Here is a 16,458-nt window from a genome sequence, read left to right as displayed (position 1 = left end):
AGGTGACAACCTGCCCCTCCGGGCATCTCACTTGCCAGGCACCCAGGGCCATTGTCAAAGTCCCAGCATGGTGACAAAGGGTGGACTTCAAGGGTGCTATTTTAGGAGGTCCCTGACATACAGCTTCGATGATTCAATTCCTGCTCTGTGCTCTGCCCAGACCTCTGTAGTCCCTAGGCATTCCATGGTACCTTCTGTCTAGCAAAGAGATCAGCAATTTGGCCCTTCTCCCCACTTCCCCTGGCCCGGCTGCTCTGTATCTGCAGACACCCCAGAGCGCCTCAGGGTGTCTCTTTCCTCCGCTGTGCATCCTGGTCACACGAGCAGCCCGCATCCCACTGCTACCACTACATCTGAACAAGCACATTTCCTCTCAAGGAGCTGCCAGGATGCCCCATGGGCCGCAGGGCTCCAGCTCTGCTGCAGATGGTGCCTTGTGTCATGCTCTTGCCCCGGGTTTGAACGACCGGCCATTATGCAGAGGCCGGGGAAGCCCGAGCTGCTTGGCCCTCTGATGGGTCAAGCATCCTGCTGTGCTCCTGGGAGGCCAGGCCCTAGCTCTACCACATCACCGCAGTAATCTCGGAGGATACAGTGGGGTTTCTCACAGAGTTCTCAGGAAGCGGTAGAAGCCAGCGTCTGGTGTGGCTTGGCCTCCCTTGGAACCTGGCTCATTTTCAGCTGTGCACGTAAGCATTTGACCAGGCAGACGGTTCTGCAACATTGACTCTTAAAACCGTGTCTTTTTAACTATCAAAGTAACCACACTCGAGATCAGTGAAAGTGACCGACAGAGGAGACCGAAGTGTTCATTGTGGCCCTGAGACCTTCTGCACTAGGCTGACGAAACAGGTTTGGGCTATTCATGCTATGATAAACTAGGTTAGCCTTCTGCTTCGACACAGGTTTATAACCAAAACCAGGCAGTCCCCAGTCATTATTGTTGCAGACTGGAGAAAAAGAGTCCTAGGGGCCAGCAAGGGGAGCAGCCCTCCCGGTGCCAGACAGAAAAGCTCCGTGCAGGTCTTTTAGAAAAGCATTTCACCCGGTCATTGTGCTGGCAGTGACTCTCTCTGCGGAATACACCAGAGAAAGACCCCTGGGAATACACTGACAAGGATGCCTGGCAACTGGCAACACATCTGAGACAGAAGTTAGTGTTAGGTGAGGGGAAAGAAAAATAGTTATGAATATCGGCTGAAAAAGAGAAGTCTCTCAGCATTTCCTGCCCTCCTTTCATGCTCTCAAAAATAAAACCTGCTGCTTTTGTCAGCTGGGCCACCTCGGCTCTGGCTTCTCTCTGTACTGACTAGACAGGGCAGGGGGATGGAGCACTGACAGGACGGTCAGCATCTCCCCGTGCTCATCTCTATCTCTGAGATCATCGTCTGGGGGGACAGCGCACTTCCTCCGTGTGGACCAGTGCTGACGGGATGCCTCCAATCCCTGCTCTCCTCTTTCAAACCTCTTTTTGTGATGGCTCTCTAAAGATCATTGAGGATATTCGAGTATACTACCTAAGGCTCTCAACTTCACAGGACTGCCCACCTAACACCTTTTAAATTCCTTTAGTCTAATTAGCATCCCCATCTCAGAGCTGACTTTTTTCTCTGGTGACACACTGGGCCAGGATCGCTGATACATTTCCTCTGCCTTGAATTCAAAACGACAGACATCGGAGGAAAAAGAGTCTGTAGTGCTGCAGAGGAACACCGGCTATTTCCAAATCAGTAACACCCTGCGCCGCACCTTCCCTTCTCCCCCCCTCCCCCCCCTTCCCCCGAATGCTGCCAAAGAGGATTGAATTGGTAGAACTTGTAGCAGCTCTCCCCCTCTCCCGTGTTTGGTGTCGATGTGTTTTACAGAAATATGAGAAAATGCAGATAACTGTAAAGGTGGTGCAGGTCTTTGGATGCTCCCTGCAATCCTGTGCCCCTTCAACCCCCTAAAATACGGGGAGAGGAGACAGTCCTAGGAGCAGCGCAGGCCAGTACCTGGGGAAGTGAGGCGCTCTGCTCCGGCCGCTCCAGATGCGTTGGGCGACAGGCGTTAGGCCAAGCCCCGCGCAGTCTCGGGCGTTGTAGGACGAATGTGAGCGTTGTAGGGTGGGAGGGCAACACTTCACGTCCTAACGTTATGCATCAGATATAAAACGACAAAAGGTTGGCCCGGGTTCGTGATCTCCTCTCTTCAGTGAGGGCAGGTAACCACTGTCCTTGGAAAACTCCAAACCCAGATTTCTGCTGCGCCACGTTTCTTTTCTCTTCACTGTCGTTTTACCCTTCTTTGTGCAGAAAGCACACCACCACTCCAAAGCGTAGTCCGGGACGTGCCAAGGTCGGGGGGCCTCGGCTGCAGCCGCAGCATTGAGGTGGTCTGGCCTCGAGACCCCCTTCCCCGGGGATTTCTGCCATGGCAGGGCTCTCTGTCCCCTCAGATGCTGCTCTGCTGAGAGTGGAGGCATTTTCCAGGGACCGTCCTGGGGGGATCCTGGCAGCCCCCAACCCTGCCAGCTCCCGAGGCACTGCCCCTGCGTGGAGACAGCAGCGGCTTCTTCTAGGCGTCCGTGAAGCGCCGGTTCTCGCACCGGGCCTTAAATCCCACGCCCGGTCACGGCATCGCGGGGGTCGGTGCTAGGGCGCGATGGGGTCCCTCAGCCGCGCCCCGGGGGACACCGAGCGGAGAGCAGAGCGGGTCCCAGCCCTCCTCTGTTGGCAGGGGGCGAGGAGGGCCGCTCCCCGCCGAAGCCCCCGCGCTGTTTTCGTTAGCGCGGCAGCGGAGATGGCCGAGCAGGATTTGGGGAGTCCGTGCGGTCCCGGCGCGCGGCACCGTGGCTGGGGACGGCTCCCTGTCCCCCAGCCCGCAGAGCTCCGCACCCCGCAGAGCTGCTCACCCCGCGGGCCCACGCGGGTCGGTGCCCGCGCGTCTCCGCAGCCACGGCCGCGCTGGCACACGCGTGTGGCCTGGCCGGCCCCCCCCGCGGTTCCGCCGCCGCCTCCCCATGCTCTCTGTCAGGCCGGGTCGAGCGGCGGGAGGGGAGGGGGAGCCCACGGCCTGTTTTTAGGACAACAAAATGTTTTTCGTTCTTTTCCCTGCGTGAGGTCAGAGAAGCGCTCCCGGGCTGCTCTCGTTGCCGAGGCCGGCTCGGCCGGGGAAAGCGAGGCGAGGCAAGCGCTTGAAGGGACGAGACGGGACTAGGGTTCTGCCGTGCATTTGCGCTGCTTCTGTGGGGGCACCTCCCCCAGGGAAGAACCCCCTATCCGGGAGCGGCGGGTGGCGCGGCGGGTGGCGCGGCAGGTCGTGTTTCGCGGCGAGCCCGTGGAAAGCTCCGGCGAGGCTATTTCTGTGTAAGACAATGAGAGCGAAGAGAGGTTGGTGGGAAGGGAAGCAAAAGAGAGAGAGGTCACAGTCGGCCTCGATTTCGGAGCCGGGCGGCCGGGGGTCCCGTAGGGCCGGGCCCGGCCCAGTCGCGGAACCCCGCGAGGCTGCCGGACTTAGGATGGGACTGCGTCGAAGGCGGAAGGATGGCCGGGAAGGAAAAGATAGAGTTTGGAAACAGAGTTGTGTCCAATGTCAGCTCCCAGTAGGGGCCGGCGTGGCGGAGGTGGCGAGGCTGCGCCTGGCGGGGCAGCCGGGAGAGAGCCCCTTCGTCGGCCTCGCGTCTCTATACCGGGCACATACCCCGTCCCGGCAGCGCCCGCCCCGAGCGGGGCTCCCTGGGCCGCTCCGCTCACGGGCAGCGGTGGCGTCCCCCGCTCCCAAACCCCGCCGCCCCTTGCTTGATATTACGGCGCGGCGGCCGCCGTGGGGCAGAGGGGGAAGCTCGGGGAGGGGAGCAGAGCAGAGCCCACCTGCGACCACGCCAGCGGATCGGTTCCGTGTCTCGGCGGGTTCCGTGAGAGAGGGGCCGCGGGCCGTGAGAGTGCGCGGGTGCGTGGCTGCAGGCGCCGCTGGGCGCGGGGAGTGGGACCGCCCGCCGGGCGCGGAGCCGAAATTTGTTTTGGCCTTCGGGAATGGCCGTTATTTCCCGCTTCCACCCTCAGTCGTTTTGCTGAAAAATAAACCAATAAACCTGGGAGCGGTCTAAGTCTCGTGATTTTTTCCCTTTCCCTCTCCCCACCATCACCCGCGGCCGTGGGTCTGCATCCGCCACGTGAATGGGAGGTACGGGGGGAGGAAGCCCGAGTGAAGCCCCCCGGGCCGGGAAAATCCTGCTCAGGCCCCCGGTGCCTCCACTGGGCCGCTGTTCTCCGGTCCCCGCCGCAGTCCAGGGGCTATCCCTCGTCGAGGGGCGCGGGACAGGAACGGGCAGGGCAGGCCCGGAGGGATGCGGGTGCGGGAGTCTCTCCGCCACTCCCCAGGCGTCCGTAGACGGCTCCCTGTCCCGCCCCTGCGGCGGCCGGGCCCGGCGGGGAGCGCGGCCCCGGGGGCGGCAGCGTCACTCCCGGCCCGGGAAGGGGAAGTCGGTCTGCTGAAAAGTTGGTGACAGGTTGGGGCAGCGGAGGCAGAGCGGGCAGGTGCCGCCGCCGCTGCCGGGGCGGCGGAGCGCTCGGTGGGCAGCCGGCTGAGAGCAAACTTTGATTCCTGCTAACAGCACATGTCAGACTTTTCCTGGGTTTTGGCTGCTTCTGGGGACATCTTGTGATGTTTTAGAGAACAGGACATGATCTCACATGGCGAGGAGCTCTTTAGTTTCTTAATCATTTCACGGTTCCTTCAGAGGCTTTTTTCCACCTAAAACGTTTAGTTTCAGCCCAGTGATCAGCTGCAAAAGCTCGGCGGGGAGCGGAAGAGTTGAATTATTCCAACCTGAGAGAGCCCCTCACAAAAAAAAAAAAAAAAGGAAAGAAAAAAAGAAAATAAAGAAGAAAAAAAAGAAAAGAAAAAAGGGGGGAAAAGAAAAGAAAGAAGAGGAAAGAGAAGAAAAGAAAAGAAAAAAAACGAGAAAGAAGGAAAAGAAATCGGAAAATACAAGAAAAGAGAAAAGAACACCAAACAATAAAAAGAAAAGGGAAAAAAACGAGGGAGAAGGAAGAGGTTACAATACGACGTGGAAACTTTTTCTTGCCTCCGTTTCCCCAAGTCCTGAAGAGCCGGAATGGAGCTGGAGAAAACCTACACGACACCCCGAGCCGGCCGCACAGGTGGGACTCGGGCCAGGGGCTGCGGGGAGCCCGGTGGCTCCGCGGACAAGGGGGGCGCCGACGTGAGCGGGGACGCGAGGCAGAACCGGGCGGGGTTGCACCAGCTCCCCGCGAGGCCGTCGGGGAGGCAAGGCGGGCTGCCGAGACCTCCGAATTCCGTGGAGGGGCCGCCCTGGTGTCCATTTGGTCCGCGGCTGGGGTCAGTTGGGCAATAGAACGGGGACCGGGGATTGGCGACAGGCTGCGGGAGCCCCGTCACGGCGTCCCTGCGGGTAGCGCGGCGGCGGCGCGGGCGGTGGAGAGCGCGGAGGCGGCCTGGCGGCTCGGTGGCGGAATGTAATTTCGAAGCGATCGATAGGGCCTTTTATTAGTTAAATCGCCTGAATAATCGTTTAATCGATAAAGCATTTCATGGCGCGGCGGAGGCGGCCGGGAGCGGGGGTGTCCGCAGGGGCAGCAGCACCGACAGCGCTGCCTGGGCTGGGCAGAATGACGAAGACGGGCCGAAGGCCCCGGGACAGAGCGCTCCAAAGCCTCTGCCGCCTCTGGCCCATGTGGAGCGTTGGGCCGAGGAGTCTTCACCTCAGTACCGGGTGAGCAAGAAGAAGGAGAAAGAGAATGGAGGGTCATGGCAGGAATGGAGGCTGGCCAGGATGTGAGGCGGCCCTGCCTGCCCGCTCGTCCCCTCCGCGCAGGACGGCGCTGCAACCCCGGGCCCAGCCTGCCCGCCATCCTCGACGGCTGCCCCGAGACGAGGTGCCGAGCGGCAGCAGGGGGCGGCCCTCCCGAGGGGCCCCGGCTCGGCTGCGGGGCTGACTAGGGATCGGCCCTCGCCGTTCTCCGGCCGGACTCTGCGTGCCGACTCCGCGGTGGCGGCTCGGCCGCGCCCGGCAGTTTCGGCTTCAGCGAAAACTCTGCCCGCGCCCACCCGTCCGCAGCGGACGCAGGCCCCGCGCTGCCGAAGGAGGGGCCGGGGCACAGCCCCGCTGCCGCCGAGACCTAAAGCGTTCAACGGGGCCGGAGGGTCTCGCCTCGGGACGGCGGGTTAAGGTCTCCTGCAACCCCCTCCCGACAAAGATCCCCCTGGGTGGACATGCCGGCGGCCGGGCCGAAGGCGAGGACGTCGGTTCAGCGGGGCTCTGCTACGCCGCCAGGGTCACCTGCGGCGGGGCTATGTGAGGCGAGGCCGCCGAGCCGAGCCGGGGGTCGCGGCCGGGGCAGCAGCACCGGGGGGCAGGACGCGCGGGAGTGGCGGCCTGAGCGGAAACCCGCCGCTTCTAGAGGCGACAGCCGCCAAGTCCCGGCGCGACCGCGGGCACCGTGAGCAGGCGGACACCCTCCCTGACTGCAGCCTCGGTCCGCGCGCCTCCGCGCCCGCACCCACGGCCCGGCTTCCCGGGGGCGCCGGGGACCCACGGTCCCGACACGCGCCGTCCGGGCGTCGGGGAGACCAACAGCCACGGGGAGCTGCGTCGGGCCGTCGGCTGACACACGCCCACAGGACGGGCCGTTCGGCCGTCGGGGGTCCTGCGGCCCCGGGGTCCTCCAGCCCCGACGGGGACCCACCCACGCATTCGGTCACGAGTGGCTGAGCCCCCATACCCGCCCGCGGGGGCGTGCGGCCACGCCCCCCGCTCTTTATTGGCTCGCGGCCCGCCAATAGGCAGCGCCGCCGCTCGGCGGCCAATGCGGAACGCCAGCAAGCTAACTTTGCGATTGGCCGCGGCGCTGAGTGACGGCCTGGCCCCGCCCACGCCGCTGTCCGCCCGCGCGGTGCTGAAGCGCCGCCCGCCACCCCCTCCGCGCGCGCTGCGAGGCCCGCGCGGGGCTGCGGGGCGGGGTCGGTCCCGGGGCGGCCCCGACGGACCCCCCCGCCGCCCTCCCTCTGGCCCCGCCCCGCCGCCCCGCGCCCCCCGCCCCCGCCCCCGCTGCCCGCCACAACCCCCGCCGCCCGCCGCCGGCCGGCAGCGCGCCGGGCGCACCGCCCGAGCCAGCCAGGCGCCGCCGCCGCCCCGGCGGCCGACGGCGGGCGGAGGGGAGGGAGGGAGGGAGGGAGGGAGAGAGGGGAGGGGGCGCCGCGGCCCCGGCGGGCGGGCAGCGATGGTCGCGCCGCGCCGGCGCCCCAGGTCGGACGGCGGCCGCTGACGGGGCGGCCCGGTCCCGCGGGGCCGCGGCGAGCCCGGCCCCCCAACCCGCTCCCCGCCCTCTCGCACACCTTCCCCCGCCGATCCCCTCGCCCACCGCCGCCGCCCCGCCCGGCGCCGCGAGTTGCTGCGAGCGGCGCGGCGGGGGGCGGCACAGGCGGAGCGCGCCGCCGCCCCGGGACCGAGCCCCGCGGACGGGGCGCCCGCCCCCGCCGCCGCCCGCCTCGGCCGCCGCCGCCGCGCAGCCGCCGGCACCACCAGCACAAAGAGCCGTCGGGCGGGCAGCGCTGGGCTCCGGCCCGCCGGACAGAGGCGCTCGCCCCTCTCCGCGCCCAGTAACGCCCCAGAGCCGGGCGGTGGGTGCTGCGCATCGGCGGCCGCCCGGGGAGCGGCTGAGGCCGGGCGCTCAGCCCGGGGCGGCCGCTCCGCGCCCCCCCGACGGAGCCTCCGGAGGCTGCGAGCGGCGCGGGAGACGCGTTCGGCCAGCGCTGTCGGATACCGCGACCCCTCTCGAGGCGGGACTCTTCGCTTTTTTGGTGGTTTTGTTCTATATTATTTTTCACCTTTTTGGTTTTTTTTTCCTTTTTTTGTTCTTTTTTTTTGTTGTTTTGTTTGAGGTTTCTTTTGTTGGTTTTGGTTTTTTGTTTTGGTTTGGTTTTGTGTGTTTGTTTGGGTTTTTTTATTTGTTTGGTTGGTTCTGGTCGGTCTCCGTCCTTTTTCGCGGGCTCCCTCCCCGACCCCGAAACCCGAGCGCTGCTGGCGAATCGAGATCAGCTCGGCGAGGTCGCCTGGCCCCGGACCGCTCCGATGGAAATACACTGTAAGCACGACCCGTTCGCAGCGATGCACAGTAAGTGGCTGCCCTTCAACTTGTCTGAGCGGCCGCGACGGGCTCCGCGCGATCCTCTCCCTCCCCTGGCCCTGTCGGGTTGCCCGCCGACGTTTTCCCCACCGGGAAGATCGGTGTGACGGTGGACGGCCGGCGGAGGGGTGCTGCGGGAGCTATTTTCCGTAGAGAAAGAGCCGATGTCAATGCGTGTGTATATCTGTGCAGATGGATACATAAACACGTCTCTAGACGTGTGTACGGCCATCAGTACATATGGACGCGCGCTTATGTACATAGATGAGTACATAGATGTTACATATATGTGCATATGTTTATTTTTCCCCCTAAATAAAATATCCGGGAAAAAAGCCGCCAGGTATTTCCGACGAACGGAAAAGTTTGCAGCACGATATCCTTTCTCTTTTTCAACATTTTGAAATTCGTTAATTGGAAATAAAGAAAAAACAAAAACAAAAACAAAACAAAAACCAAACAAAACAACCCAACAACTAAACGGCCTTAAACAAACAAACAAATAGAACCCCGCCAAAAACACCAAACAAATTGAACTAATGCGGAAGGCGAGGAGCGGGGCTAGAGGGAAGATTTTTGTCTTTTTAAATCCCGAAGAATGGCGTCACGATCGCGGCGTGGGGCGGCCGAGCGGGCAGCCGGTGAACTTAACAGGTCGTGCGCGATGGGTTCGCCCGAGATTTGTTGTGCTTGAGAGGTCGGGGAAGACTTATCCATTAGCACAGTGTTATGTGAAATGACATTTTCTCTCACGGTGAGTTAAACGCTGCATTACGGCGAGAGATTGCGAGGGAATTTAAGGTAGAACTAATCTCATTTCCCGGTGCACCGCAGCCTTTCGACTCAAAGAAATTTGTTTGCAAAATAATCCACCGAGCGCCGGGACTGGAGATTCCCTCCCTCTCTCCTTGTCCTCTCCCCTCTTCCCGTTCATCTGCCCATTTCCCATCCCTCTTCCCGGCGCTCGGTTTCAGAGCGGGACGGTAGCCGGTGACGGGCTCTGCCCCCCCCGTGAAAGCGGACTTTCCGTCTTGCGGCAATGCAGAGTTCGATCCTCGCATTTATTTCTCTCCCGGCATTGAACCAAATCACGTTTTTTCAAAGGCGAACTTTAAGGTCGGAAAGCCCGCTGCGCGCGATGCGGGGGCGGGGGGGGGGGGGGGGGTGGGCGCGGAATCCCCCGCCGCCGGAGTGCCCCTTGCCCCGGGTGGCGAGCGGACACGCAGCCCACAGAGGACGGGATCCCCGCGTGGGGCCGGACACCCCAGGCAGGAGCAGCCGCGGCGGCTTTCAGTGGCGCCTGCCCTCGTTGGCGGCTGTGGAAAATCGATGTCTTCCTCAGGAATTTCGGGGCAAACAGAAGGAATAAAACCAAAACGCCGGTGCCTTTTCTCCGGTTCCGACTGCGGCCGGGAAGCCTCCGGCGCCATTCGCTGCCAAACGATCTCCGGACCCGCGGCTCATCGGGGGCGTGAGGGTGGACGTTGTGTCGGGACCCCCATACAAAAAGGCGGAGGAGGACGAGGGAGCCGGCGGCAGCGGGAGGAGCGGGTTGGCAGCACGGCCACGGGGAACGGTGGCCGGGGTCGGAGAGGTCCCGAGCGAGATTTCGGTCCCTTCTGGCGCCGACACGGTCCCCGCTTCTTCCTCGTCCCGCGTGGGCACAGCCGTTGGCTGCCGCCGTCCAGGGCCGCGAGGACGACGAGGCGGGCTGGGGATAGCCGGAGCGGCCCCGACCCGGGCCGGCGGCTACCCAGAACGGCCTCCCTTCGCCTCCACTCGCTCCTCGCCCGCCCCGGCTGCACCATGGCTCTGGGTTACGCCCGCCGACCCCTCGTCGGGGCTTCCCCCTCCCGAAATAGCCCCCGAGTCTGTACCCGTCCGCGCTCCCTACGGAGGCCCCGGGCTGCGGACAGGGGCACGGAGTGGGGCGGCTGCTTCATCCCCGCACTGAGCTGAGGACTCGGCTCGATGCCCCCGCAGCTCCAGCAACCCCTGGCCCGACGGAGCCTCCTGTCTGCAGCCGCCCGGGAGCGCGACCCCGGCAGAGAGGCCCCGGTGGGCAGGAGCAAGGCTCGGCGCCGGTGCCGCTGCCCAGAGCTGTGGCAGGTTTGGAGGAAGGGACGGCCGTGGCCCCAGCCTTTGTTTCCGGCGCCTGGAGGGTCGATGCTCCCGGCCTGGGTAGGCCCGGTTCCCGCTGGCCTCCGGGGACTGGGGACGGGCTCCAGGGGTAGAGTCGGCCGCTTCCCTGAGGAAACGCATGTCTTAAGGATGCTTTCTCTGCCCTTTTCTTCCTGTTCTTTCCGTCTATTTTCATATCTTTTAATCTTTTCCTTCCTTCCTTCCTTCCTTCCTTCCTTCCTTCCTTCCTTCCTTCCTTCCTTCCGAATTCCTTCCGAATTCCTTCCGAATTCCTTCCGAATTCCTTCCGAATTCCTTCCTTCCGAATTCCTTCCTTCCTTCCGAATTCCTTCCGAATTCCTTCCGAATTCCCTCCGAATTCCTTCCGAATTCCTTCCTTCCTTCCGAATTCCTTCCTTCCGAATTCCTTCCTTCCGAATTCCTTCCGAATTCCTTCCGAATTCCTTCCGAATTCCTTCTTTCCTTCCTTCCTTCCTTCCTTTCTTTCTTTCTTTCTTTCTTTCTTTCTTTCTTTCTTTCTTTCTTTCTTTCTTTCTTTCTTTCTTTCTTCTTTCTTTCTTTCTTTCTTTCTTTCTTTCTTTCTTTCTTTCTTTCTTTCTTTCTTTCTTTCTTTCTTTCTTTCTTTCTTTCTTTCTTTCTTTCTTTCTTTCTTCTTTCTTTCTTTCTTTCTCCTTTCTTTCCTTCTTTCTTTCTTCTTTCTTTCTTTCTTTCTTTCTTCTTTCTTTCTTTCTTTCTTTCTTTCTTTCTTTCTTTCTTTCTTTCTTTCTTTCTTTCTTTCTTTCTTTCTTTCTTTCTTTCTTTCTTTCTTTCTTTCTTTCTTTCTTTCTTTCTTTCTTTCTTTCCTTCCTTCCTTCCGAATTCCTTCCGAATTCCTTCCGAATTCCTTCCGAATTCCTTCCTTCCTTCCTTCCGAATTCCTTCCTTCCTTCCTTCCTTCCGAATTCCTTCCTTCCGAATTCCTTCCTTCCTTCCTTCCTTCCGAATTCCTTCCTTCCGAATTCCTTCCTTCCGAATTCCTTCCTTCCGAATTCCTTCCTTCCTTCCTTCCGAATTCCTTCCTTCCTTCCGAATTCCTTCCTTCCGAATTCCTTCCTTCCGAATTCCTTCCTTCCTTCCTTCCGAATTCCTTCCTTCCTTCCTTCCGAATTTCTTCCTTCCGAATTCCTTCCTTCCGAATTCCTTCCTTCCTTCCTTCCGACTTCCTTCCTTCCTTCCTTCCGAATTCCTTCCTTCCTTCCTTCCTTCCTTCCTTCCTTCCTTCCTTCCTTCCTTCCTTCCTTCCTTCCTTCCTTCCGAATTCCTTCCTTCCTTCCTTCCTTCCTTCCTTCCTTCCTTCCTTCCTTCCTTCCTTCCTTCCTTCCTTCCTTCCTTCCTTCCTTCCTTCCTTCCTTCCTTCCTTCCTTCCTTCCTTCCTTCCTTCCTTCCTTCCTTCCTTCCTTCCTTCCGAATTCCTTCCTTCCGAATTCCTTCCTTCCGAATTCCTTCCTTCCTTCCTTCCGAATTCCTTCCTTCCTTCCGAATTCCTTCCTTCCGAATTCCTTCCTTCCGAATTCCTTCCTTCCGAATTCCTTCCTTCCTTCCTTCCTTCCGAATTCCTTCCGAATTCCTTCCGAATTCCTTCCTTCCTTCCGAATTCCTTCCTTCCGAATTCCTTCCTTCCTTCCTTCCTTCCTTCCTTCCTTCCTTCCTTCCTTCCTTCCTTCCTTCCTTCCTTCCTTCCTTCCTTCCTTCCTTCCTTCCTTCCTTCCTTCCTTCCTTCCTTCCTTCCTTCCTTCCTTCCTTCCTTCCTTCCTTCCTTCCTTCCTTCCTTCCTTCCTTCCTTCCTTCCTTCCTTCCTTCCTTCCTTCCTTCCGAATTCCTTCCGAATTCCTTCCTTCCTTCCTTCCTTCCGAATTCCTTCCTTCCGAATTCCTTCCTTCCGAATTCCTTCCTTCCGAATTCCTTCCTTCCGAATTCCTTCCTTCCGAATTCCTTCCTTCCTTCCGAATTCCTTCCTTCCGAATTCCTTCCTTCCGAATTCCTTCCTTCCTTCCGAATTCCTTCCTTCCTTCCTTCCTTCCTTCCTTCCTTCCTTCCTTCCTTCCTTCCTTCCTTCCTTCCTTCCTTCCTTCCTTCCTTCCTTCCTTCCTTCCTTCCTTCCTTCCTTCCTTCCTTCCTTCCTTCCTTCCTTCCTTCCTTCCTTCCTTCCTTCCTTCCTTCCTTCCTTCCTTCCGAATTCCTTCCGAATTCCTTCCTTCCTTCCTTCCTTCCTTCCGAATTCCTTCCTTCCGAATTCCTTCCTTCCGAATTCCTTCCTTCCGAATTCCTTCCGAATTCCTTCCTTCCGAATTCCTTCCTTCCTTCCGAATTCCTTCCTTCCTTCCTTCCTTCCTTCCTTCCTTCCTTCCGAATTCCTTCCTTCCTTCTGAATTCCTTCCGAATTCCTTCCGAATTCCTTCCTTCCTTCCGAATTCCTTCCGAATTCCTTCCGAATTCCTTCCTTCCGAATTCCTCCCTCCCTCCCTCCCTCCCTCCTTCCCTCCTTCCCTCCTTCCCTCCTTCCCTCCTTCCCCCCTTCCTTTTTTTTTCCTCCTTCCTTTTTTTTTCCTCCTTCCCTCTTTCTTTCCTCCTTCTCCCCTTGTCCGACCACCACCACAGGATCTTCCCTCTCCAGCTGAACGCACCGTGCGCGATTCCTTGCACTTAAAGCCCTGAGGAGCCCAAGGTCTCATTCCTCGCAGCCTTCCGGGCAGCTGCCGCCACCGAGCTTTCTCTCACACAAAGCCTCGGTGTCCTGGGCATCGCGGCATCAATCTAGGCAGGAGTCCCAGCACCGGTGTCTGCTTCCGGCGCACGGGAGGGAACCCCGCGGCTGGGCCGCTGGCAGAGTGTGCCTCTCGCACCGATGAAGGCAGAGCAGGCGCTTGTCTGCTAGCCACAGTGTTTAACATCAAGTATTTCATGGGGGTTCATTATGTGTCCTGAGAGTTTTAAAAGGTGGTTGCAAAGTTTTGACAGCAGTTTATCAATAGTGAAATAACAAGATTAAAATAAAAATAGCTCTGTATAATTTTTTTTGAACACTGAGGCATTTGGCTTGCCAGCTTATTCAATACGATTCCAACCCTGCTCAAACAGAGATATTTTCTGTATTATTTTTTGTTCCAGAATTAGCATCTATACTATCCCTATGGCTTGTTTTTAGTTCCTCCACCCCGCCGTAATGTAAGTAGTTGGATGAATAACAACATAAGGGTTAATTATATTACCATCTTGTACGTAGGATTAATTTGTGTTCATGTGGTTTACAGTTTCACTTCTATTCCTCCAAGCGGGTCCTGTTTCCGACCAGATATATAATTCACTTTGCTAAAGGTGAACACTGCAAATCTGCTCCTGTGGGATCATAATACCTGCTAAGACTGCTGTAAATTCTAGGAGCAGTTTGTTTTCCTTCCTTCCTTCCTTCCTTCCTTCCTTCCTTCCTTCCTTCCTTCCTTCCTTCCTTCCTTCCTTCCTTCCTTCCTTCCTTCCTTCCTTCCTTCCTTCCTTCCTTCCTTCCTTCCTTCCTTCCTTCCTTCCTTCCTTCCTTCCTTCCTTCCTTCCTTCCTTCCTTCCTTCCTTCCTTCCGAATTCCTTCCGAATTCCTTCCGAATTCCTTCCGAATTCCTTCCGAATTCCTTCCGAATTCCTTCCGAATTCCTTCCTTCCTTCCTTCCGAATTCCTTCCGAATTCCGAATTCCTTCCTTCCGAATTCCTTCCTTCCGAATTCCTTCCTTCCTTCCTTCCGAATTCCTTCCTTCCTTCCTTCCGAATTTCTTCCTTCCGAATTCCTTCCTTCCGAATTCCTTCCTTCCTTCCTTCCGACTTCCTTCCTTCCTTCCTTCCGAATTCCTTCCTTCCTTCCTTCCTTCCTTCCTTCCTTCCTTCCTTCCGAATTCCTTCCTTCCTTCCTTCCTTCCTTCCTTCCTTCCTTCCTTCCTTCCTTCCTTCCTTCCTTCCTTCCTTCCTTCCTTCCTTCCTTCCTTCCTTCCTTCCTTCCTTCCTTCCTTCCTTCCTTCCTTCCTTCCTTCCTTCCTTCCTTCCTTCCTTCCTTCCTTCCTTCCTTCCTTCCTTCCTTCCTTCCTTCCTTCCTTCCTTCCTTCCTTCCTTCCTTCCTTCCTTCCTTCCTTCCTTCCTTCCTTCCTTCCTTCCTTCCTTCCTTCCTTCCTTCCTTCCTTCCTTCCTTCCTTCCTTCCTTCCTTCCTTCCTTCCTTCCTTCCTTCCTTCCCTCCCTCCCTCCCTCCCTCCCTCCCTCCCTCCCTCCCTTCCTTCCTTCCGAATTCCTTCCGAATTCCTTCCGAATTCCTTCCGAATTCCTTCCGAATTCCTTCCTTCCGAATTCCTTCCCTCCCTCCCTTCCTTCCTTCCTTCCTTCCTTCCTTCCTTCCTTCCTTCCGAATTCCTTCCGAATTCCTTCCTTCCTTCCTTCCTTCCTTCCGAATTCCTTCCTTCCTTCCTTCCGAATTCCTTCCGAATTCCTTCCTTCCCCCCTTTTCTCTCTCTTTTTTTTTTCTTCCCCTTCCCCCACTTGCTTAATTCAAGGCAGCTGGGGAAAAACAAAACACAGCGTGTTTCATTTCAGGTATCTCTCTCTGTGCTTAGACAGAGGCAGTATGTGGGCTGAGCGATTACCCAGCCTTATTTTCCGCTGGCTTTGCAGCCAGCGGCTCTGAGAAGCCTCCGCTCCACGGGACAGCACCAGCTCTGCCCTGGAGTTCGTGGCTGGGCCAACGCGACTTCGGGAGGAGGGTGGTCCGCCGCCGGGGTGCTGGACATGATTGAGGGGTTCCTCGTGGCCATTTGCCCAGAGGGGGCCCCATCTGCCTTCAGGCAGGACGGTCCTCCCCTCCAGCAAGTGTCATTGCGGCAGTGAGGTCACCTCCCTGCTCCTCTCGGGGAAATCGGACCAATTCTGGGGAGGCGGTGCCCAGCGCCTGAGAGCGCTGGGGCTGGAGATTCTGCCCTGCAGAGACATCTGAAACTCTCACACAGCTCTTCTGCCCTTCTCCTCCTCCCCTGTGTGTTTCAGGACATGGAGGTGTGAATCAGCTGGGGGGTGTTTTTGTGAACGGCCGCCCTCTCCCAGATGTCGTTCGCCAAAGGATCGTGGAGCTCGCCCACCAAGGGGTCCGGCCGTGTGACATCTCCCGGCAGCTCCGCGTCAGCCATGGCTGTGTCAGCAAAATACTTGGCAGGTAAAGGGGGACGACAAATCCTCTGTCCGGCTAGAGAAAAGTGTCAGTGCCAGTTCCAGAACTAGAGGCTGCAAACAAACGGAGATAGGCGATCAGTCCAGTAAGGAGAGCAGCTGCATGAGGAGTCGTGGTTTTATATGCCTGATGTGGAAAGAAAGAGCCAATATCCGTAGGTTTTGCTTGCCCCTTTTACAGTTTCTTGTATGCAATTCTAATGCGAAGTGCAGAATGCCATGAGTATCTGCTGTACATATAGTGTATGTCCTGCACTTGTCTTCTCTGAACAGGAAGGGAAATCTGGCAGTCACATTCAGCAAAATGTGAAAAATGTAGAAGTTGTGGAAGTTGCTTGTTTTGCTTCCTGAACAGAACTTTTTTTAAACAATAATAGCATTATATATTTCATCAACATTGTGACATGTGCATTCATACAAGCTATTCTGCAATCTATCCCATTGTTGATGATTAAATGTTTTTTTCCAGTCTTCTACTGGATTAAGAGAGCACGGAACACCATAAGCAGCTAGTAACCATCTTAAATATATTTTGGCTACTTTAGGAGTGGCTCTCTGTTCAGCCAGGAGCTGCTCCAAACACTAGGGCAGCAGGATATTAAACTCTGAATTAATATTATTTCCTGATTTCCTTTTAAAATTTGACATAGATTCTGGTAAAAAATGCCATGCTTGCTTTTTTCTTTTTTTTTTTTTTTTCTTTAAACACCTTCTGTGCAAACCTAAACCTAATTTGTGTAAGTTACAGTTTTCAAATGGTTTTGAACCCCAGGTATTCTTACATACTTGGGCAACTTATATTAAGGGATTTTTTTTTCCCTAGTGTTTTTCTTTGTCATCTGGAAAAGTTAATTACTGATCTGTTTGCTAAGATTTCACAGCTAATTTCATTGTTTAGAATTTTATTATTTTTATTTAAAATTTTCTTTTCCTAT

The 16,458-nt window shown here is 57.3% G+C and overlaps 1 protein-coding gene across 5 annotated transcripts in view; it reads left to right on the top strand.

Moving 5' to 3' along the window:
- Positions 1-4,967: 4,967 nt before the first annotated feature.
- The window catches only part of PAX5 (paired box 5), a 137,747-nt gene continuing 126,256 nt past the window's right edge, over positions 4,968-16,458 (top strand). For 3 of the 5 annotated variants that reach the window (XM_032096910.1, XM_032096907.1, XM_032096909.1), the window contains exons 1-2: positions 4,968-5,144; positions 15,344-15,509. In XM_032096910.1, coding sequence (XP_031952801.1) covers positions 5,099-5,144; positions 15,344-15,509 — 212 coding nt within the window. In that variant the 5' untranslated portion in view covers positions 4,968-5,098. Of the gene's footprint in view, positions 5,145-7,927; positions 8,139-15,343; positions 15,510-16,458 lie in introns of those variants that run through there. The other 2 variants (XM_032096908.1, XM_032096911.1) reach the window with 2 other exon arrangements.

Source organism: Corvus moneduloides, chromosome Z (genome assembly GCF_009650955.1).
Source record: "Corvus moneduloides isolate bCorMon1 chromosome Z, bCorMon1.pri, whole genome shotgun sequence".
Taxonomy (NCBI): Eukaryota; Metazoa; Chordata; class Aves; order Passeriformes; family Corvidae; genus Corvus; species Corvus moneduloides.
The sequence above is the reverse complement of the archived record's forward strand: the minus strand, read 5'-3'. Positions and strand labels throughout refer to the sequence as shown.